A 25,695-nucleotide genomic window follows, 5' to 3' on the forward strand; every position below is an offset into this window, starting at 1 on the left:
GGGGGGGAGGGGTGCTCGCATTACACGCCATAAGAGATGCATTTTTTGATATTTCTGTTGACATTCGGCTGGTCTCAGGCTTGCAGCTCATGACGTTTTGCTTACTTTGCTCAAGTGCTATGTCGTTTCTCCACCACTGTATTTGAACAACAATCAGAAACACATGTCCAGTCTTAGCATGAAATCACGGCTGTTACGCTCATGTATACACTGAGGGTGGGGAAAATAGTCTACTGCCTTCAAGGGACGCAGGGAGAAAAATTTTGACCTCTGGATCAGTGCTTGTAACACAGACGTACTTTTACTGCTTACGTCCTGCATCTGTGCTACACACTGATACATCACAAATGTTGACAGTAGGCGACAATGGCACAATAATACCCAATTTGAACAGTGTCAGCTGGGATAAACTAACTGGTTGTGTTGTCACATATAACATTCTACACTAGTTATTTTTTTAATTTCGTGCAAGTGTTCCTGTGCACCTTTGCTAAGTTTATTTGCAAAATGTCTTACATTGAAAGGACGAAAGTATATTCTCAATGTTGCCAAATCCAGGAGAAACGGATAGACAATTATTTCTTTACCATGTACAAACATCAATTTACATGCTTGCTATGCAGTTTCAGGGAGACCATAAGGGAACAATTCACAGGAATGGGGGAAAGAAATACAGTAGAAGAAGAATGGGTAGCTTTGAGGGATGAAACAGTGAAGGCAGGAAAGGATCAAATAGGTAAAAAGACGAGGGCTAGTAGAAACCCTTGGGTAACAGAAGAAATATTGAATTTAATTGATGAAAGGAGAAAATATAAAAATGCAGTAAATGAAGCAGGCAAAAAGGAATACAAACGTCTGAAAAATGATATCAATAGGAAGTGCAAAATGGTCAGCTGGGATGGCTAGAGGACAAATGTAAGGATGTAGATGCTTATCTCACTAGGGGTAATATAGATACTGCCTACAGGAATATTAAAAAGACTTTTGAAGGAAAGAGAACCACTTGTATGAATATCAAGAGCTCAGATGGAAACCCAGTTCTAAGCAAAGAAGGGAAAGCAAAAAGGTTGAAGGAGTATATACAGGGTCTATACAAGGGCGATGTACTTGAGGAGAATATTATGGAAATCGAAGAGGATGTAGATGAAGATGAAATGGGAGATATGGTACTGTGCGAAGAGTTTGACAGAGCGCTGAAAGACCTAACTCAAAACAAGATCCCTGGAGTAGACAACATTCCATTAGAGCTACTGACAGCCTTGGGAGAGCCAGTCCTGACAAAACTCTACTATCTGGTGAGCAAGATGTATGACACAGGAGAAATACCCTCAGACTTCAAGAAGAATATAATAATTCCAATCCCAAGGAAAGCAGGTGTTCACAGATGTGAAAATTACTGAACTATCAGTTTAGTAAGTCATAGCTGCAAAATACTAACGCGAATTCTTTACAGACAAATGAAAATACTGGTGGAAGCCGACCTCTGGGAAGGTCAGTTCGGATTCCGTAGAAATGTTGGAACATGTGAGGCAATACTGACCCTACGACTTATCTTAGAAGAAAGAGTAAGGAAAGGCAAACCTATGTTTCTAGCATTTCTCAACTTAGAGAAAGCTTTTGACAATGCTGATTGGAATACTCTCTTTCAAATTCTGAAGGTGGCATGGGTAAAACACAGGGAGCGAAAGGCTATTTACAATTTGTACAGAAACCAGATGGCAGTTATAAGAGTCGAGGGGCATGAAATGGAAGCGGTGATTGGAAATGGAGTGAGACAGGGTTGTAGCCTCTCCCCAATGTTATTCAATCTGTATATTGAGCAAGCAATAAAGGAAACAAAAGAAAAGTTCAAAGTAGGTATTAAACTCCATGCAGAAGAAATAAAAACTTTGAGGTTCGCTGATGACGTTGTAATTCTGTCAGAGACAACAAGGACTTGGAAGAGCAGTTGAACGGAATGGACAGTGTCTTGAAAGGAGTATATAAGATGAACATCAACAAAAGCAAAACGAGGATAATGGAATGTAGTCGAATTAAGTTGTGTGATGCTGAGGAATTAGATTAGGAAATGAGACACTTAAAGTAGTAAAGGAGTTTTGCTATTTGGGGAGCAAAATAACTGATGATAGTCGAAGTAGAGAGGATATAAAATGTAGACTGCCAATGGCAAGGAAAGCGTTTCTGAAGAAGGAAAATTTGTTAACATCGAGTATAGAAGTCATTTCTTAAAGTATTTGCATGGAGTGTAGCCATGTATGGAAGTGAAACGTGGACGATAAATAGTTTAGACAAGAAGAGAAAAGAAGCTTTCGAAATGTGGTGCTACAGAAGAATGCTGAAGATTAGATGGGTATATCACGTAACTAATGAGGAGGTATTGAATACAATTGGGGAGAAGAGGAGCTTGTGGCACACCTTGACAAGAAGAGGGAGACCAACAGATGAATACATTACACAGATTCAGAAGGATGTAGGCTGCAGTAGGTACTGGGAGGTGAAGAAGCTTGCACAGGATAGAGTAGCATGGAGATCCGCATCAAACCAGTCTCAGGACTGAAGACCACAACAACAACATGCAGTAAATCACTATCTTTTGTGAAGGAATATAATACAAAATGGCACTTAAAAAAAAAAACACCACTGTTTACAGGACAACTGTGGAAAGACAAAATTAAAATATTAATTTCCAATTTGGACAAGCAACAGCAAATGTTTGCCAAACTGAGGACACAGTGCAACAATTTGGTTAAAGCTAGTTTTATAGTGAACACAAAAATTGCCAAACTGTTAAAGCCTTTTACTGAAGGTGAATTTGTAAAGGAGTGCCTCTTGGACATCACAGATGTACTAACTCCTGATTTTTTTTGTTTTAAAGAAAGAGTTTATCAAGATAAACAGTTATCCACCAAATTAGTATGATGGCTGATTACATTAAAACATGTTTGTGTGATCACCAATCTAATGACTGACCGAGAGCGAGGATTGTTGTACTGTGGATACACGAAATGTTTTGAAGTTGAAGGTAATTTATAATGAATTGGCAGCAACCAGTTGACTTTATGGGGGTGTATTTTCCATGATAACATTTCAAAATGTCTGTCATCCCATCTCCACATATTTACATTTATTTATGTGTCATGTACACTGTTTATTTACAAATAATGTTGCAGAATTTTGCAATGGAAGTTTTTAAGACAGCTCTTGTAAAGCATCATAAGTAAAGAAACAATGCTCACAATGTGCAAATTAAGTATAAATATCTGGAGATGGGTGAACACAATACGAATGTACTCTCAAAGAGGCATGCTTTGAGGCATAATTTGCTGGCATGTTGTTTCAGGAAAGGGGGTGCCATTCCAAAATAATATGTTAGTGACCAATCAAACTTTCTTCATAAGATATCAGTTCCTCAATGAGACAGTTGTAACACAAATAAGTCACCAGGTGTTATACAATACAACAAATGAGCAAGCTCAGAGGGGAAACATCCACCTCCTCTTCATTTTAGACAATACTTTGTTCTTTGTAGCACTTAAGTATCTATGCCATTCAATTTATTGTTTAAATTCAGCCAATGGTATTTTATCACTTACAAAAGGAAATTTGATCAGCACAGCATAGATGTAGGTTGATGATCACACTAATTGTGATAGTCTTTACCATTTTATGGACACTGAGTAACATCAGCTTAACAATTTCTGTTACCAGCAGTTTTTCATATGTGACATCATTATTATTTCCAACTATACTCTGTATCATTAAAAAAAATCTGAGGGAATACGCTCAGAAAACAAACAATTACTTTATAGTCCACACTCACAACAAAAGTAATGAGTGTCAAATCATAAGACTTACCGGGTCATTGTCAGTCTGGAGAACAGATATCTTCTTACGGAGTTCCACAACACTGTTCTCCAAATGGTCCCGTTCAGTCTTCAGAACTACTATCTGCTCCTGACACAGATCAAGCCTGGAAATGTAGAAAGAGTATGAATATTATCAATAAAGTCTCCACACCTAACACTGTTATATATGCATAACACTGTCTGTCTGAGGCTGGGCAGGTGAAGTTACGAAAATAGAGTAATTCTACTTTATGAACCTGTCTCATATTTAGCACTACATTTTTGAAGCTAGATACACACTAAAAAATACACGAGGCAAAATAAAAAGACATTGTCATTCGCTTCAGAAACAAATAAATGAAGCTGGCTGCAGTATAATGCAGATAATACAGTTTTATGATTGTAGTACACCACACTGAATATTTCTAACAATTCAAAACTGTGTGTCAGAGTGGTACTCAAAAGCATGCACCCGGCTCTCACAGGCTTCTTGTTTCTAATGTTTTCCAATACAACTGATTGGTGGTATGTTTTCAGGGTTCCAGGTAAAGTTTTTTAATATGGTATTATGAGGGCTAACATACGAGGTGCATTCAATTTCTAAGGCCTCTGATTTTTTTTTTTCTAATTAACTACTCACCCGAAATCGATGAAACTGGCGTTACTTCTCGACATAATCGCCCTGCAGACGTACACATTTTTCACAATGCTGATGCCATGATTCCATGGCAGCAGCGAAGGCTTCTTTAAGAGTCTGTTTTGACCACTGGAAAATCGCTGAGGCAATAGCAGCACGACTGGTGAATGTGCGGCCACGGAGAGTGTCTTTCATTGGTGGAAAAAGCCAAAAGTCACTAGGAGCCAGGTCAGGTGAGTAGGGAGCATGAGGAATCACTTCAAAGTTGTTATCACGAAGAAACTGTTGCATAATGTTAGCTCGATGTGCGGGTGCGTTGTCTTGGTGAAACAGCACACGCGAAGCCCTTCCCGGACATTTTTGTTGCAGTGCAGGAAGGAATTTGTTCTTCGAAACATTTCCTTAGGAGGCACCTGTTACTGTAGTGCCCCTTGGAACGCAATGGCTAAGGATTATGCCCTTGCTGTCCCAGAACATGGACGCCATCATTTTTTCAGCACTGGCGGCTACCCGAAAATTTTATGGTGGCGGTGAATCTGTGTGCTTCCATTGAGCTGACTGGCACTTTGTTTCTGGATTGAAAAATGGCATCCACGTCTCATCCATTGTCACAAACGACGAAAAGAAAGTCCCATTCATGCTGTCATTGAGCGTCAACATTGCTTGGCAACATGCCACACAGGCAGCCATGTGGTCGCCCGTCAACATTTGTGGCACCCACCTGGATGACACTTTTCGCATTTTCAGGTCGTCATGCAGGATTGTGTGCACAGAACCCACAGAAATGCCAACTCTGGAGGCGATCTGTTCAACAGTCATTCGGTGATCCCCCAAAACAATTCTCTCCACTTTCTCGATCATGTCGTCAGACCGGCTTGTGCGAGGCCGAGGTTGTTTCGGTTTGTTGTCACACGATGTTCTGCCTTCATTAAACTGTCGCACCCACGAACGCACTTTCGACACAACCATAACTCCATCACCACATGTCTCCTTCAACTGTCGAATTTCAATTGGTTTCCCACCACGCAAATTCAGAAAACGAATGACTGCACGCTGTTCAAATAAGGAAAACGTCACCATTTTAAGTATTTAAAACAGTTCTCATTCTCGCCGCTGGCCGTAATATTCAATCTGCCGTACGGTGCTGCCATCTCTAGGATGTATTGACAATGAACGTGACCTCATTTTAAAACAATGCACATGTTTCTATCTCTTTCCAGTCCAGAGAAAAAAAATCGGAGGCCTTAGAACTTGAATGCACCTCGTAGTATCCTCTTTCAGGTGCTGCAAGCTGTGGTCTTAACTGAAGTCTCTGCCTGGCCTCTAACCAGACTGGTTGGAGTCACTGAAAAATTATGTGCAAAAATGGAACTGTCAACTGAACTGGAAACATGTTAAACATGCCATCACGTGCTCTACATACTGAATAATGTCCATAACTGCACACTGAGTTCCAATTTGGTAATTTTTCTCCCAGAAGTGTACAGGAAGACAGGTGGGCTAGCTTCAGGAGGCACAACTGCCAGAACCGCCAAAAGAAACAGACAGAAAAGCAATACCAACCCTATAATTTTTGGAACAACAGATATGTCTTCAGCTTAGAATGAGGATTTGGTTGGAAAGTGGACAGAGGGACATCTTACAATACAAAACTCAGGCTAAGAGGGATTTACCACGTACAGTTCAAACTCTATCAACCAATTCCTCTTACCTCTCTGAAGAAAGAGCTTGTTGTTCTGAAAGCTAGGACTGCTGTTATCTTTTTTTGTGCACTAGTAGTACTGGGTGCTGCATCTCTACTTGGATACAGCGGAAAATTTATCATCAGACACTATCATGAGTTTCTATGGCTGTAGTTTTTTAAGGGTACAGTTTTCTTTTTACCAGTAATATGTCACCTTCTCTCAAAATATTTTCATTTTCCATTTAAGTCCAACATATTTGAAGTTATAATTGCATTTTCAAGGAATTTACTGATACAATAGTTGTTACATTCAGTGAAATTCACCACTTGGTAGTAGTTGAACTACACAGATGTTACTTTTACAAGAAAAAGCTTCTCAGAAGATATTAAAAAGTGGACAAAGTATAATTAGTTGTGACATTCATTCAGCAATAAAATGTTTGTCTTCTGCATTGATGGAAAACTTTTATGTCACAGTTGTACTTATACTTCAAATGGTCTAATATATTTATGAAACTGCATGACTCCAATACAAGTTCAACTCCCAGCCACTTATTCAGTTTTAACTCATCATGAAGAATTCACTACTGGATGTACTCCAAAATTTAATATGTCATCTAGAAGATGAGGGTAATGAATGAATTTTCATATGTTACATAATAATACGGACTCCTAATTTTCACTCAACCGTGCACCCGCTGTTTCTAGCCAGCATTTGCCGCACACTCACTCCTTGAGCTTCTCCTGCAGGTGCTCTATGACTAGCTGCTGTGTGGCCAGCTGGCCTTGGAGTTCCGCCACCTGGGTATCCGTGCCATAGCGCGCACCCTCGTCCCGTGCTTTGCGCAGCTCCTCCGTGTGGTGCTCTTGAAGCACACTCAGCTGGAACATCAGAGTAAGATAGAATGAAGAAGTGGACAAGAACCATTGTTCATAACACAACTGTGAAAGCAATAATTTTCAATTTTATAAAAGCATCAGAGCTAAGAAGACTTCAATTTCAACGCAACTGAAATGTGGACTTGTACTACTAAGTGCTTGAGTTTCTCTCTCTCTCTCTCTCTCTCTCTCTCTCTCTCTCTCTCTCTCTCTTTCTCTATCTATCTATCTCTCTCTGTCTCTGTCTCAGCTTATGAGAAGTGCTTCGAGGATTGGAAGAAGCGTTGTCACAAGTGTATTGTATCTGAGGGGAATTACTTTGAAGGAGACGACATGAATAATTGATAAATAAATCTTTTTTCATAAAAATATAAAGTCACTTTACTTTTTGGACACACCTCGAATGGTGAGTAGCATTATATCCTTTACATAATATTGTCATTATTCCAACCTGGATTTTCTATTGTTAGGTACTGGAAGTTAATATTTTTTCAGTATAATCGCCAACGCAACCGAGATATTTGTCTTAAAAGTAAACCAGTTTTCCAACACTATCAACAACAAAATGCCAGATGTCATCCTGTCAAGCCAGCTCATTGAAGTTCATCATTTGTTACCCATAGTATGAGCTATCAGTTTCCTCAAACTTACTCTCCAGAATTTCCCACCGGATATGTTAAATATACAGCTCTCAGGTCTGCCACTGGATTACACTTTGTAAATCTCTCAATATTTCTTCTAGGCAAATGCTCAATATCATCAAATGGTAGCTATTTGTTACTACTGGCAAATGGTCACTAGTACTTGCTACTTGCCAGTGACAGCAAACAGCTACCACCTGAAGGGCTGAGCAGTTGCTTCGAGGAATTCTGAGGTCCAGTAACAGACACGAGAGCCATATATTGAAATTTCCTCGATGACTTTCCCAGTATTTTGTGTTCCTACTGCAATTAACAGTGATGGCTGAAGACAGATTTTTATGACACATTTTTTACAATATCAACTATTTGCACCATTGTTAATACAGCGCTGTTTTTAAAGCTGGTGTTTTACAACGGCAAGACATTTAATGACATAAAAATGAATAATTTGATTTTTCAGACTAGTTCTCATCAGTGTTTTTCTTCAAATATCTGTAATGTTCTCTTTTGCCTAATAATGTAGATTAATATTTTGTGTTCATTATTTGTGTGAAAGTTCTCACAGTATAAGATTCAACAGCACATCCCTCTTGCAATGGAAACTTAGGATCCACATATGCTGTTTTAAAAAATCTTATCCTCCTGTTTTAATAGTGTGGTTTCAGTTCTCTGAGACTGCAGGCGTGTGTGCAAGTTGCATTTGAGTGTGTGTGTGTGTGTGTGTGTGTGTGTGTGTGTGTGTGTCTACTGCTGACAAAGGCCTTAATGGCCGAAAGCTATAATTGTGTGAATCTTTTTTCGTGCCTATCGCGACTCAGCATCTCCACAATATGGTGAGTAGCTACTTTCCTTCTCTGGTATTGTTACATTCCATCCTGGATTTTCCGTTGTTTGATTTCTTACAAGAGTGACAGTCCAGTAAGGCATGCAGGATGTTTTCTACAAAGTTTGGGAGGTAGGAGAGATGCAATGTCAGAACTTGGGCTGTGAGGACAGGCTGTTGAGTTTTGCCTGTGGACAGCTAAGTAAGTAAAATCATTACCTGCAAAAACTAAGTTAACAGTTTTGAGGCTCTGTTTAGCACACACTTTTAATCTGACAGGAAGAGTTTCAAAACACACTCCTGCACAATCAGTCAGTCATTTTGGAATGTTTTTAATGCTGTCAATAGCAGTTTATTAAACAAGAAAAAGATACAGGTTGACCAGTTTCTGTTCCTAGTTTAAAATTAAAATAAAACTGGAGTGCATACAATAAAATTGGAGTGTGCGGGCACGCCCACGCCCGCACACGCGCAAAAAAGCAAGAGTAGGACCTCCAAATTTCCTTTTAGGTACAAGAATTTAGTGATCTCTGAATCACTAATAAAACTTTTCACAATCATTTACAGAACAATGAGAACACAAAATGAAGAATAATATTGTACAGGACAGAGTTCAAGAACCTACTTACAAGTTACTGAAAATAAAACTACTGCAACACTAATGGAAGACAAAATTAAGTAAAATAACTAATGATTTTGTACCCAACAACTAAAAGAAGACACGAGTAAAACTACAGGAAAAAAGTAAAAAATGTAATTAAAATGTAGCTGAATTTCAAATTACAAGAAAAGTTTTTAAAGTGGTATTTTGTATGCCCATTTGACTGACCAGCCAGTAATTAATTTAGTGCAATATTCTGTATAACAATATGTACTCATGTTAATAAGGACTACAAAACATGAAGAATTACCATTACTTCACAACAACTGACTTCTGCTGTAGTATTCCACTAGCAGATGGTGTGGTATGACTTCGTAAACCAAATCGGCCAAGTGTTCATATGGAAACTGAAACACCATACTATCCAACGAATTTTTTTTTAAAGCAACACAGAACCAGCAGTATTAATACCAGCTCTGCACGGTTTGCTGTCTGACAGCACCTAATGCAGTCAAGAACAACTTCATTAGGCAAACTGCCTCATCTCATGTGCCAGCCACTGTCACACTCTCTGCCTCCTAACACCATGTAGCAGCGTTACTCAGCCGATGCTGGAGTACTGGTTAATCTTCATGGTATGTGTCCCTTCTACCTCATATCAATAAACTGAATACAGCACTAGACTAATTTGGAACTGCACTATCAAACAGGGACAGAAAATACCAGATTGAAAAAACATTTTGCTTTTAAAGATAAACACATGGCATTTTCCATCGACAATGCACATCACATAAAACAAATGATCAGGAATATTTGTTTGGGCTGACTACATATATAAATTGCACATAACTGTTGAAACAGCAGGGATAATGTGCTCGGTGAGTCTTGGAAGAGACATCTCTACAAAAACCCAGAATGAAAATAGCAGCAATGGGGAACATAACAATGTTTTTCATTTAACCCTGGATTGAAAATCATCTTTGTAAGGAAGTGAACACCAGTTCCAGAATTGCAAATCCTATTATAGTTTGAGTAAATAGTAAGTAGATTCTCTCATGCTAACCTACACAGTTATTCTGTTTCTTTCAACTGAAGAAGACATATGCCACTTAATTTTTAAGCCATTGGCATGATGTGATAATTTCTGTGAAATGTCTAATTCACACAATTTAAAACACCTTCACATTTTTGGTTTTTCCATTTCATGAATAAAGAATGTCCACTATTTTCTGTCTCAGAACACATTTATTCTTAATAGCTAGAATGTGGCAACAATATCAGTCATTGATTTTACATGTACACGGCTACTATAATGATGAATTGGTTCGTTTCGAAAGTCTTATATTTTCCTAAGTATTGCATGTACAAAAATAATGCAGGAATAGAACAGTAAACTCATCAATTCTGCATTTTGGCCAGAAGTTGGCGTTATGAGTGCAGTGTCTGACAATAAAAGAGAGATATCCCTTACTACCTGATATTCAATGACAAATAACCTTCCAGTCATCTGGTATGGTTAAGTTGCAGCAACACAAATGTGAAGCACTCAAAATCCTCATGCAACTGTAGAACATATATGAGATTTGCTGAAGGTTAATGTTTTCTGTACAAGGTCATGTCCCAAGCTGTATGGGCCATTTTTATTCTGTGAGAAGACTGTGATGGGTGCCTCTTACCTTGATATGTTGCAGCTGTGGTAGTTTCCACAACTGACTGCTAATTCTGAGAATTTCATCAACAAAATGGTACACACACTCACTGGAGCACTGATGTTCATCACTGCCCAAATGAATATCTTCCACTTTGCTGGATTGGGCACAAATACCTTACACTTCGCATGGTGGGTCTAGTGGTGAAGATGATATAGCTCTGTTCCTCTGGCTGTCCATGTCGCTTGACCTAATATCTTTTCATTTTTCCTTTTGGGGGTACATTAAGGACAGTATTTATGTACCCCTGCTGCCAAGAATATCAAAACAGCTCACAGAATACTGCTGTGATGGCCACTAGCAGGATTTTGATACACAATGTATAAAACAAACTTGATTATCCCTTGGACATTTGACCAGAGGGGTATTCGAGCAAAATTTGTAGAGTGAAAAATGAAAACTTTGTGAGTTTATAGTTCTATTCCTGCATTGATCACACTTGCACATGTAATACAATGGAAAATATAGAGCTCTGAAAATGAATGAATCATTTATAGTAGGCTTATACTATTTTTCTGCATACTCTACTCACATTCTATGACCTCAGCCAGCACTGAAGAGCACATATTCCCTGTTGGCATAAGCTCTTGTCCTGTGCTCACAGTCATGTTTCCATTGCATGATCTATACTCTCATCAGTTTCAAAGTGTGTCCCACATACATAACCTGTAAGAGGCCCAAGCACATGGTAGTCCGATGGTGTCAGGTCTGGCCTACAGGATGGATGAGACAGTGAAGACCAATCCAATTTGGTCATGTGTTCCCAGAACACTGTGCAGACATGCATTGTCATGTTGGAGCAAGATTTCTTTATTGTTCCTGGCCTCACAATTAATGGCTGACCCTTTTGACAGCACATCCCTTAGAATGACACGACTAATAGCCCAAAATAAAGTCATTGTGACTTTCCAGCAGACGGAGTTGTCTAGAATTTCTTCTTTATTGGTGACTGTGGGTGATGTCACTCCACTGAATGCCGTTTGTCTCTGGCTCAAGGTGATGCATCTGTATTTTCTCACCTGTAATGTTCGGTGGCATCAAATGATCCAACAGTTCAGATGAAATTGCTTTTCTTTTATCTTGTTGTCTTGTGTAACCTATTATAAGCACAGCTTTTAATATCTAATTGCAAAAGTATTTCTAAATATTACTGATAGTTGTAGAGTCAATTGTTGAGTTACAACACACCAGTTTGCAAGAATAATGGCATCCACATGATTCAATGTGACGAAGGAACTATGACAGGACATCCCAAAAGTGGCATGTCAATGCTCTCAGTTTCTGCACTTCTTGACACTAACTCCTTTTACCCACTGCCCAACAGTACTCGTACAAACTGCACCATTATTGTACACTGCACACAAACATTTCTGTATGTTCACCACACTTTCTTTTTGTACAACCAAGAACTCAATTACAGCATGTTGCTTGTAACTGTCTCTTATGTAGACAAAATTTTGTTAGTGAACTAAGGCTCTGCCAGCTTTCCGAATCGATCACAATTTTGCAAACATGCAGAAGAAACATTATTTGTTGAACAACTCTCATATATTGTCCAGTGACTGTCAATTAAATATAGCTTCCACTCCTTACCCTGAATTTGCCATGCCATTCCCAAAAGAGTAAGTTCCTCCTCATCCTTATTTGATAATTTTTACACATTTCAGTTTCTTATTGTGAAAAGAAAAACAGAAATTTTGACTCATCTAGTCACAAGAATGGTAACACATGGTTTATGCTAAAATACTAACATCCTGCAAGCGCTTCACTTTCAGCTGCTCGAAGTCTGCCTTGAGAGCAGCGAACTCCTGGTGCAGCGCCCTGTTTTCCTCCTCCAGCCTGCGCATTGCATCCAGCTGGTCGCCTGAGCCGCCGCGCTGCCTCAAGCTGCTGCTGGACGAACTGCTAGCTGCGCAGTTTTGACTGTCCCCTCTTTGTTCCCCTAATGATGCAACATGGTTAGGTGGTTGTTAAGGTTAACAAGAACATTCAGATGTGTATAAGTGTTATATTTACAGAAAGCAGAAACATTAGTATGAGTTAAAGGAACATACAAATCTGATAGTCAATTCTGAGTTTCTCAATTTAAGTTTTTCCAACTGAGGACACTAAATCCTTGTGGCATGGTTGCATGTGAACTGGAAGTAGCTAATCTGATGCCTGGAGACAACAAAAACTTATACCCAGAGGTGATAATAGGTCGTCACCAAACTATGTCCCAGTGTACTAACTTAAATTGTATACAGTATACAGCTGATGTGTTCTGTAGACTGGTGATGTACAGCCAATGGTGACACAATGCAACTGATAGATTACATCACATGAACTCATACACTGCTTCATGCTCGACTCGTACATCCGACAAATCCACCTTGGAGGAGGGAAATAACCATCCAGTAAACACAGTTGATGCACGTTCAGTGTCCAAAGAAACAATTTTCACCAAGTTTGTTCTGACTGTTTCTTTCTTTCTCCCTCAAAAATTATCTGATATTAAGCACAAGAAGTAAAGGAATATGATGCAGTAATGTACGCTCATATAAAATGACAAAAGCTAACTACATTCATGAGTCATGGAATCAGATACAGCCAATGTGTGGAAGAGGCAGCACTCTCGAAGTCACATATAGTGGAATGATTCATAGTGTCACAGTTGGGTTCTCATCTCATCTCGTGGCACATAAGCACAGGCCAGGAATGATGAGCAATGTTAGCATATCTGCTCACAATTGTTCTGTGAGAGTGAATAACTCAATTTTGGAGAAACTGTTGCCAGTCTAGCCATGTGCAGGGGGCAACAATGTGTTAATCACAGTGTTCGCTCTTGATTATTGCGAGTTGTAACAGTGGATTTGTAGGCCGTAACTTAGCAAATCAGTCACCTGTCGAATGCCAGATAATCACAGCTGATGAGCACCCATACTATCCAGAACAATTTCCTTGCCTCGGAGTATAAAAGCCACAGCTCCACATGGTATCCTGGGTCACCACACTTCACAGAACAAGAGGCAAGCACTGGTGCCGGAACAACAACAGCGGAGTCTCTAAATATGTCAAAAGGTTGCTGGGACTTAAAAGAGTCACAATAAATATTTGATAGTCATTACTTACTGGTGTTTATGCAAGATATACAGTAATTCCAACAACACAAAATAATTTCATAATAAATATTAATATTTAACTGCGGGTAAACAATAAAACTTAATTCTCCAGAACTTCAGTCAAAAAGTCCCAAAAACTGGAATTAATTTTCAGAAATATTGATCAACACCTTACAGTACATCAAACATTAATGACTTTATAGAAACTTGTTATCACATTTTTACAAGCTTGCAAAATCGTTAATATACTTCACATTCTGCAAGGCCTTCTTTGATCAGTAGATATATTTATATGTTGATGGAGATTTATATCAATGTAAGGAAATATTTTTGAAGTGATTTTCATAATCATGACACAATATACCAACAAAGATTTTGTAAAGTTTTATTATCCTCTTCAGCAATATAGAAAGTAACAACCCATCAATGATGATGCCATATATTCTCAAATAATACAAGGATGTCGAAGTAAATTGGCCCCGTAGCTTTCAAAGGAACCATCCCAGCGTAAAGCCATCGGCACATTAACATTGAGCGTGCCAAGTTCAACGTGCTGCTGAACGCTCAGGAACGATGTGACTTGTGCAAACGGTGCGCGGGCCCCAACGTGGTATACGTGAGCGCGATGCACTCCAGCGGTAGTTGAGGGATGTTTCTAGTTCATAAATCACACTGTGTACTCAATGCGCGCACGTAAAATTCCCACATTAGCTCTATTAAAACACACATTTCCTCCATCGTCCACAAAAGGGAAAGTACCATGTCCAATCGATAAGGAATCAGGCTTATAAAAGTTCCATTACAAACAGTGCGGTATAAATTTAGAATACTTCTCCGCAAAAGATAAACATTATTTCATCATTCCCACATTTTAGTAAAACCCCAAGGTCAGTCTTACTTGATCACTGTTCTTACCCTGTAGTAGAATCTTTGCATCATGTGAATTACAAAGTGTAAAAGAAAAAGGAGCAAACAATCTTCATACAGGTAATGGAAGCTGTCCTGTAGATTAAGTCAATCGAACAAAGTCACCCTTCAAAAAAGGTGAACCTATATTTATATAACATCAAATATTATAGTATATATTAAACTAATAATAAAGTATCAGAACCTAATAAAAACACAAATGTTAGGAAAAAAAATTTGGAATTGTCAAGACGCAAACCATCGCCCCAACGAACAACTCTATACAGGACAGTGACGCTACTCATTACACTAAACCAACAACACACACCTTGCTTCTAATCACAGGACCCTTGCTGAAAACCTTAATTGTAGATATGTTACTAACTGAAATTTAATTGTAAGAAATTGGGTGGATCTTTAGCGTGTTGCTGCCTTCAAATACCCTACTCTCATAATAGGCAAGTTACAATAATTCTTTTGCCACAAATATGATGTTATTTTATTGGAACGAATCACACAGTTAACAGCAGTTTTTCCAGTGATTCTCAATTTGCTGGTGCTCAGAAATGGCAAATATACATATAGGCTTGAATTGAATGCCAATATGCCACCTCACAACTCTGTACTGAAGGGAGATGGTGTGCGTGTGACGTAGGTGGCGTTGTGCCATCTCGTTGGTCAACGCTCAGACGCATGCTCAGAATATCTGACGTGCCAGATATTGCTCTGCATGTTTGGAAAGACTCCCGAACGTGCTACTCCATGCTATGATGTCAGAAACTTGGCACGCTCAACATTCAACTTTTGGATGCACAGTCCATGTGCCAATGGCTTAAGGAAGGTTTCTGTATATAATTTATATAGATGTAAAGCATATGGGCTGAACTATGATTAAGTTGTGCCTCTTGAGAACTTTCCTGGTATGTGGTGATTAAACTGTTCAAGTTATACTTGAATTTGGAGTTAATATGCAATTACCAAACTCTACACTGTGGCCGTAAACAAAATTGCCACTATACCAAAAAAGTTGGCTGTGGATACTTAGTGCTAGCAGTGCACAGCTGGGGCAGTCGCTTTTATAACCTAAAGCTGGATCAACAGGCAGGAATTTGAAGACTAGTACACCTGAGAAATGCAGAGGTAGTGACTGACTTTTATTTCAAATTCTGTTAACTTTTTTTTTTTTAAACAAATAACAAGAAGGAAATGTGGTAATGGAAACTCCTTGTTGGTATCAGATGTGTGAAAGCAGTCGTATCACATACTAACTCTACTCTAATTCCTGCACACACTTTTACTTGGACACAACCACCAACCAGCTGTGCACTTGAATGAATGGCTGCCACCAAAATGTGGCCCAGAACAGAGTTAACCACCTGCCTGTATCCGTATCTGAGTGATTACTCTGAAATTTACACCTAAGTGTATGGCAGAGGGTTCACAGGACCACCTTCAAACTACTTCCATCATACCACTCTAACATTATGTGTATTCTGCCAATGAAACACATTCTCTGGTTTGCCCCCACAACATTTTCCATGTGGTGGTTCCAATTTCAATAGTTTGTAATTGCAATCCCTAGATATTTAGCTGAGTCGACAACCTTCCAATTTGTGTTATTTTTTATGTAACCAAAATTTAATACAATTGTTTCAATACCAGTGTTGAGGACTACACACTTTTTATGGTTTAGGTTCAGTTTCCCCTTTTTGTACCATGCAAATACGCTGCTTAAATAATTTTGAATTTCTTGCAATACAGTGGCAGAACACAAGGCTTAGCACAAGATGTTGGCTTTCAATGGCTCCTTCACAACCCTTACCATGTGTATCCTTCCCTTCCCCCAACACCACCAGCTCTGAATTACAGTGAAACACCATTTTTGCATTCTCGCATTTTACATTTTCCCACTTTTTACATCCATTTTTGTTGGTCCCAACAGAAGTCCTAGTCTCTCAATACAATGCTTTCCCATCATTATCGATTCCAAGTTACATTTTCTGTATTTTAAGTTTTCTTTGATGTTCTTGTGATCTTTAACACTGATTTTCATACAGATTTTGGCAAAAAGTGCATCATATTGCTGCTCAAAGTGAGCCTTAGAACAAAGCAGAAAAAACATACTATATGAAAAGTTACTGATTGTGTAATGCAGTGTTAGCACAGTAAGCAAGCTGTAAGCTTGTTGGATCATGGCTGCTTAATTATAAGTCTGCAGTGTTTGGAATGGTGGGAAACTCTGCTGAATTACTGCCTTATGGATTATCATGATCTGACAATAGTGACTCTAGTAGCAACCTTCCTTCTGCTTTATAACAGCTTTAATTTAATTTCAGAGTTGTTTACATAAACAAACACCACTTTTGAATATGGCCGTCTCATAATGTGCTTTCACAAATAATTATTTCTGCTTGAAAAATGCTAAACTGTACTAGGTGAACTGCCCCCAGTTTGTACGATATGATGGCAGATGTAAACATTCCTCCTCAAGATGCTCTGTAACAAGATAACAATTTCTGCCCTGTTTCTCATCCAGAACTTCCCTGAACTGAATGACCTCCTTGTTAGCAAGAAGCTGTAGATTTAGTGTTTATTGTTCTCTGTTTTCAAAGACTGCCTCTGGATAGTAGAACATCACCAATTGGGATTTTCTGTGATCTCTCTAAGGCTTTTGATTGTGTGGGTCATGAAATCCTCTTAGATAAGCTGAAGTACTATGGAATGAATGGTTCAGTACACAGATGGTTCACTTCATATTTAACTGGTAGAATGCAGAAGGTTGAAACAGTAAACCCACATAGTACACAAAGGGCATCAGATTATTCAGACTGGGGATGTATCAAGAATGGGGTACCACTGGGTTCTGTCTTGGGACCTTTATTGTTTTTAATATATGTTAATGACTTGCCTAATTATATTCATGAAGATGCAAACTTGGTTCTCTTTGCAGATGACAGAAGTAGATTAGATTAGATTAGATTAATACTTGTTCCATAGATCATGAATACGACACTTCGTAATGATGTGGAACGTGTCAGGTTAATAAAAGATGTCTGTACAAGAAATTACATTACACAAAATATTGCACGACACTAATGATTAAGTTTTTTTTTTTTACTTAGTTTATATCTAAAAATTCAGCCAATGAGTAGAAGGAGTTGTCATCTAGAAATTCTTTTAATTTATTTTTAAATGTTAGTTGGCTATCTGTCAGGCTTTTGATGCTGTTTGGTAGGTGCCCAAAGACTTTTGTGGCAGCATAATTTACCCCTTTCTGTGCCAAAGTCAGATTTAACCCTGCATAGTGAAGATCATCCTTTCTCCTGGTGTTATAGGTATGCACACTGCTATTACTTTTGAATTGGGTTGGATTATTATCAACAAATTTCATAAGGGAATATATATACTGTGAGGATCCCTAGATCCTTAAATAGATGTCTGCAGGATGACCGTGGGTGGGCTCCAGCAATTATTCTGATTACACGTTTTTGTGCAATGAATACTTTTCTACTCAACGATGAATTACCCCAGAATATGATGCCGTACGAAAGCAGTGAATTAAAGTAGGCATAGTAAGCTAATTTACTGAGATTCTTATCACCAAAATTTGCAATAACCCTAATAGCATACGTAGCTGAACTCAGACGTTTCAGCAGACCATCAATGTGTTGCTTCCAGTTTAACCTCTCATCAATGGACACACCTAAAAATTTTGAAAATTCTACCTTAGCTACAGAGTTCTGTTCAAATTCTATATTTATTACTGGAGTTGTGCCATTTACTGTACGGAACTGTATATACTGTGTTTTATCAAAATTTAAAGAGAGTCCGTTTGCTGAGAACCACTTAATAATTTTGTGAAAAACATCATTTACAATTACATCACTTAGTTCTTGGTTTTTGGATGTTATTACTATACTTGTATCATCAGCAAAAAGAACTAACTTTGCATCTTCATCAATGTGGAATGGTAAGTCATTAATGTATATCAAGAACAGTAAAGGACCTAAGACCGAACCCTGTGGGACCCCGTGCTTGATAGCACCCCAGTTTGAGGAATCAGCTGTTGTTTTAACATTACACGAACCACTTATTTCAACTTTCTGCATTCTTCCAGTTAAGTATGAATTAAACCATTTGTGCACTGCCCCACTCAAACCATAATGATTTAGCTTATCTAAAAGAATTCCATGATTTACACAATCAAAGGCCTTTGAGAGATCACAAAAAATACCAATGGGTGATGTCCGGTTATTCAGAGCATTTAATATTTGATCAGTGAAAGCATATATAGCATTTTCTGTTGAAAAGCCTTTCTGAAAACCAAACTGACATTTTGTTAGTACTTTATTTTTACAAATATGGGAGGCTACTCTTGAATACATTACTTTCTCAAAAATTTTTGATAGAGCTGTCAGAAGAGAGATTGGGCGGTAGTTGTTGACATCCGACGTATCCCCCTTTTTATGCAATGGTTTTACAATGGCATATTTCAGTCTATCAGGGAAAACACCCTGCTCCAAAGAGCTATTACATACGTGGCTGAGAATCCTACTTATCTGTGGGGAACAAGCTTTAAGTACTTTGCTGGAAATGCCATCAATTCCGTAAGAGCTTTTACTTTTCAATGAGTTTATTATTTTACTGATTTCAGAGGGAGAGGTTGGTGGAATTACAGTTGTTTCAAACTGCGAGGGTATGGCCTCTTCTATTAATAGCCTTGCCTCTTCTAGTGAAGATCTAGATCCTATTTTCTCCACAACATTTAAAACATGATTATTCAAAATATTTTCAATTTCTGATTGTTTGTTAGTGCACTTGTCATTCAGTTTTATTGCACTAAAGTCTTCCTGTGCTCTTGGTTGCCCTGTTTCCCTTTCAATAATATTCCTAATTGCTTTAATTTTATTATCAGAGTTACTGATCTCAGACACGATACACATGCTTCTGGACTTTTTAATAACTTTTCTTAGTACCGCACAATAGTTTTTATAATATTGAACAATTTCGGGGTCAGTACTCCCTCTTGCTGTTAGATACAGTTCTCTTTTACGGTTGCAAGATATTCTTATTCCTTTAGTTAGCCAAGGTTTTTTATATGTTTTCTTGGAATTATGTTTAACTATTCTCTTGGGAAAACAATTTTCAAATACCCTTAAAAATGTATTGTGAAATAAGTTATATTTCAAGTTTGCATCGGGTTCCTTATACACTTCATCCCAGTCTAGCTGCTGTAGGCTTTCCCTAAAGTTTGCAATATTTATATTGTTAATTGAACGCACTGCTTTGAAAGTCTGATTTATTATACTGCATGGAGCTATGTCATGTACTGTAACAAGCTGTGCACTATGATCTGAAAGACCATTCTAAACAGGATAAGCATTTATGTCCTTAAACTTATCTTGGTCTATAAAAAAGTTATCTATCAATGTACTGCTGTTCTTTGTTATCCGAGTAGGAAAATCAATGACGGAGCTCAAATTGAAAGAACTGAGTAATACTAAAAGGTCATTCTTCCTATTACACTCTTTCAGGGAATCAACATTGAAATCCCCACAAATGATAATTTGCTTCCCCCTGTCTGACAGATAGCACAACAAAGCATCCAAGTTTTCTAGAAATAGCTGGAAATTCCCCGAGGGGGACCTATACACTGTTACAATTATGAAAGTGCCATCATTTAGTTTTAGTTCAGTGGCACATGCTTCCATATGTTGCTCTACACAAAATTTTTTAGTTTCTAAATTTTTTGCACTGTGGAAGCTTTTGACATATATGGCAACTCCTCCTCTCATCATATTATCTCTACTTACATGTGCAGCTAATTTGTACCCATTGATGCTAACCTTTTGCATATCAGTGACAATGTGATGCTCAGACAGGCATAGTATATCTATTACATTCTTGGTTTCTATATCTTCTAAACAAAGCAGAAGCTCATCAATTTTATTCTTCAATCCCCCAATATTTTGATGAAATATACTAACAGTATTTTTCACTTTACTTTTGTGAGTATCTTGAACTTTTTTAACATCTTTAGTACTTGCCTGGCTGAGTTTCCCACTGGACACTGATCTTACACTAAAAAAGAGTTTCCACCATGAGATGTAGTTCTTCCCCCCTTTAAATTTCCTGCTATCAGCCCAGCCAGTTTACCCTTCCCTTTCCTGTTGAGGTGTAGGCCATGTCTAGTATAGTCCCACCTACAGAGTGAATCAACAGGAACCACACCAATGTGTGACCCTGCACCAGATCCAAGTAGCCGTTCCAATTCCAAATTAACTCTCCTGACAGAAGAGGTCAAATGAGGTCGGTCGTGGCGCTCCAGAACCGACACAAACCCAACACTAGTATGATTCGATGCCGATGCAATCTTTGCCAGGTCACACTTTATGCTGTACCTCGGATCTCTGTCAATACTGTTGCCCGGCCCACCCACAATAACCACGGTGTCTTCCTTAGTAAAACCTTTACATAGTGAACCTAAATCCTCTGTAACCTGCCCAAGTTCAGCACTAGGTTTGAAAAAAATTGTGACCTGGTAATCCAACCCTAATTCATCCTGCAGAAGTTGGCCCACACCCCTAGCATGCGAACTACCTAGCAACAAGACTTACTTTCTCTTTGCAGACTTCCCTACATTCTTAATCAATTTGCTGCTGAAAGCTTGTTGAGCCCTGTCTACATCTACTTCTGTGAGAGGCTCATCAGTTTCTGACTGAGGCAACAGGTCAAACCTATTTTGTACATTAATAACAAAGCTGTCAGAAGAATTTCTTGGCCTGTTCCTCATGCCTGTTGCCACTTCCCACCCCTGTTTACCCTTCTCCCCCCTTAACCTGCCCAGTTCTCGCCTAGCCTCATCTAACTCAGCCTGAAGGGCAGCAATTTTCCCCTCCTGTTCCACAATCTTCCTATCTCTACTGCATAGCCTACAGAACCACTGATGAGTCTCGCTCATTTTCCCAATTCCCACGCCACTACAGTCGCCCCAATGAAAAAAGTTACTACATCCATCACACCAGACCCCGGAGCTAACGATCCTGCGGCACGTCAGGCACTTTACACTCATGGTACAAATCGATTTTAGTGACAGAAAGACAATTAAGTTATCGGAAAACAATGAAAATACGTGTACGAAAAATTAGGCCTACTCGCGACTATGTAAACAGTGGTTCAGAAGTTTTTTTACTGGAAATTACTTAAGAGATGACGATACTCTACAGATATAAAGGGGTAGCAAACGTATTTAGCACACTAAACTATCAGTAAATGCACTTAAGATTGCGGTATGAAGTTTAATCTGAAAACTCAAAAGTTCGGCCTGGCCGCGATATGTAAACAAAACGAACTTTACATGATTACTGTGAAAATACGCGAGTAAGACAAAAACCTTTAATGGTACGCTTGCAGAGCACTATAATTAACGTAATAAATTAGTTTAAAGTGTTAAAAAACAGTTTATTACTACTTAAATTACTTATCTTGTACAAGAGCTGTGACTCAGACGTCTGTGTAGCAGGCGCAGGGCTACCAAAGTATTGTAATCAAGCCTAAAAAGCAAGAATCAGCTGAGGAAAATGCAAATAATGTTTTTCAAAGAGTTATTAGGTGGTTTTCCGCAAATGGACTTTCATTGAACTTTGAAAAAACACTGTACATACAGTTCAGTACAGGGAAAGGCATAACACCGGAAATAAATATAGAGTGTGGGGGAAAATCTTTAGCTAAAGCAGATTGTTCAAAATTTCTGGGTGTCTGTATTGATCAGAATTTAAACTGGAAGACACACATTGACAATCTACTGAAACGATTGAGCTCAGCTACCTATGCTATTAGTGTCATTGCAAATTTTGGAAACAAGCACATCAGTAAGTTAGCTTACCATGCATATTTTCATCAGTTGCTTTCTTACGGAATCATCTTTTGAGGCAATTCATCACTAAGCAAGAAGGTATTTATTGCACAAAAACGTGTTGTCAGAATAATGTCTGGGGCTCATCCAAGATCATCTTGTAGACAATTATTTAAAGAATTAGGGATATTGCCAGTAGCTTCACAACATATATACAGCCTAATGAAATTTGTTGTTAGTAACCCAGATCACTTCAGAATTAATAGCACAGTCCACAGCTACAATACTAGGAGATAGGGTGACCTTCACTACCGTTCATTGAATTTGACATTGGCACAAAAGGGGGTGAATTATACTGCCACAAAGATTTTTGGTCAATTGCCAAACAATATCAAAAGTCTGACAGACAACCAATCGGCATTCAAAAGTAAGTTAAGGGAATTCCTGAATGACAACTCCTTCTACTCCATAGATGAATTTTTAGACATAGGCCAAAGAAATACAGTAAGCATTAACAATTGTACCATATATAAGACTAACAATGATTATTTGGGATAAATGAATCTTGTGTACTTTGACACGTTCCACATCATTACGAAAGAATCGTGTTCATGATCCTTGGAACAAGTAATATAACTAACTAACTAACTAACTAACTAACTAACTAATTAACCAACCAATACTTTATTACAAGTTCTATTTACTGTAATTTTATAAAGATTATCAATAATAAGTCTCATATTAAAATGTGAATATCTTTTTAATATGGTTTCACAAAAGATTTGTGTTTCCATTAGACATGATCACAATGAAGAAGGAAACCTGCACATGTGTTTGAGTGTGTCAGCACTCAGCTGCTGCCTTTGTGATTATCATGAAGGTAGTGGCCGAGTGCTAATACACACAAACATGCATTTCCTTCTTCATTCCAATCTTGTCCGATAGTGTAAATAAAACACAGAAGGAACAGTCTTTTGTTAAACCACATTCAAAAGATATTTGTTTTCTACTGTGAGACTTATTATTGACGATCATTATAAAATTGTGGTACCAAAATTTGTACCGCAATATTTGTTGAAACACTAAAGTTCGCAGTCTCTGTAAACAGAGAACAATAGGCATGAAATCTACAGATTGTTGTGTTTCCTATGCTTTCCTGTATGTCACACTTTCCTGCATTTTAAACTTTTCAGGGTCAGTCCACTGAGAAGAGTAAAAAGGGTTTTTTACTATAGGTAGGTGGAAGTTGTCAGTGAACACACCCTCCGATCTCGTAACCTGCCTGGCCTGTCTCCACTAGATGGTGCCCCATACCCAACTTCACGTGTGTCCCATGACTAACTCCAATCATCCTGCTCTCACGCCCTTTTTGCCAGTCTCCCTCCTCCTCTATTCCACATATTTAAACACACGTAGTATGACATGCTGAAAGATTTGCATGCTATAGTCAGAGAAGACATCACTGGCTTCACAATGCCACTGGCGAAGGACGAAGAGGGCGGAGAACGAAGAGGAGGAGGAGGAGAAGGAGGAGGATGATGATTTGTTCAAAAGCTAGCAATGAGTTAGTCTTGTTTGTATGTCTGTTAATAACATAGTATCTCAGTTATTCAGTGAGTTATGATCTTCACTCCTTAAATACAAAGTAAACAGTTTTGAAAACAAACCTGAATGCATCCCTCAGCAAAAGCTCTTTTTGTAAATTCAAATGCTAATAAATTATGACAATTAAAGGTAACTTCCCCACTTTTCAATGAAAAACTATCAGTATTGCTGAAGTGTGAAAAAAGTTCCTGTAGATAATCATGGAATCTAAAGAAATACAAGAAGTAGCAAGTCCTTGCTGATTTTCTTTCTTATTCCCTGAATGGTACATACTTCTCAAGTACTTCTGGCAATTTCACTGACAAAGGGAAACCTTGTTTCCAAAAGCCTGCACACCTATCAACTTCTCTACATATAAATGTACTGTACTTTTATTTGATTTGAATCAAGCAACTATCACTCCCTTTTCAGGTTCAGGTTTCTCATTTGTAAATGACAATCATTAATCATCAATATTTGGCATGAAAATACTGAACACTATTAAGGTTTATTTCTCCTGACCAAAATATCCTTACTTAAGGACTTCAGGTTTTTATGCACATTGTTTTCATACTCAAGAAACTAATAGCCACATGACAATATTATGAAAAGGGTAACTGCTACTTACCATATAATGGAGATGCCGAATCACAGTCACAACAAAAAGACCATCAGAAAGTGAGATTTCAGGTAACATGGCCTTCGTTATAAGTACACACACACACACACACACACACACACACACGACCACAGTCTCTGGCTGCTGGTCTGGTCTCGGCAGCCAGAGACTGTGCACGACCACAGTCTCTGGCTGCTGGTCTGGTCTCGGCAGCCAGAGACTGTGGTTATGTGTGAGTGGGTTGCTTTTGCATGAGTATGTGCATATATGTTGTCTATTTCTGATGAAGGCTTTGTTGGCCGATCACTCACTTTCTGACAGTCTCTTCACCGTGGCTATCTGCTACTCAGCATATCTGCTATATGGTGAGTAGTAACTATCCTTTTCATAATATCATTACATCCCATCCTGGGTTTCCCTTTGATATAAATATGAATGCTTTGTGCAAACAGTTTAAAAAAAATTAAGTTCCTCTACTCTAATCTACTCTTCCTAGACCACATAATCACAAGCAAGGACTGGTTCACAGGAAACTACAGGTTCAAATGATAACACAAAGTAGCTGTGCTCACCAGTACCAGCAGTTCTGAATACAGAGAACAGAGGTTGACATAATGACAATGATTAAGCATACCAGAAAGTTTTCATTTAAGTTGTAGTTTTCACTGTATCATTAAGAATAATTAAACACATGCAATATGAGATGCTCAGAAATTTGCAAACCACAGTCAGCAAGAACATTATTGGCTTCAAAATTAAACACACAATATTCCTTGATAGGGGGATTTTACTTCATCAATAATTTTACGGA

At 38.3% G+C, this 25,695-nt stretch overlaps 1 protein-coding gene across 1 annotated transcript in view; it reads right to left on the minus strand.

Moving 5' to 3' along the window:
• LOC126335007 (centrosomal protein of 162 kDa-like) overlaps positions 1-25,695 on the minus strand; it is a 214,895-nt gene that overhangs the window by 11,410 nt on the left and 177,790 nt on the right. Inside the window, exons 12-14 of the mRNA XM_049997837.1 lie at positions 12,571-12,761; positions 6,897-7,048; positions 3,856-3,970 (exon numbers count right to left, since the gene is read on the minus strand). Of these exons, the coding sequence (XP_049853794.1) occupies positions 3,856-3,970; positions 6,897-7,048; positions 12,571-12,761 (458 nt within the window). The remainder of the gene's footprint in view (positions 1-3,855; positions 3,971-6,896; positions 7,049-12,570; positions 12,762-25,695) is intronic.

This window comes from Schistocerca gregaria, chromosome 2 (assembly GCF_023897955.1).
Source record: "Schistocerca gregaria isolate iqSchGreg1 chromosome 2, iqSchGreg1.2, whole genome shotgun sequence".
Taxonomy (NCBI): domain Eukaryota; kingdom Metazoa; phylum Arthropoda; class Insecta; order Orthoptera; family Acrididae; genus Schistocerca; species Schistocerca gregaria.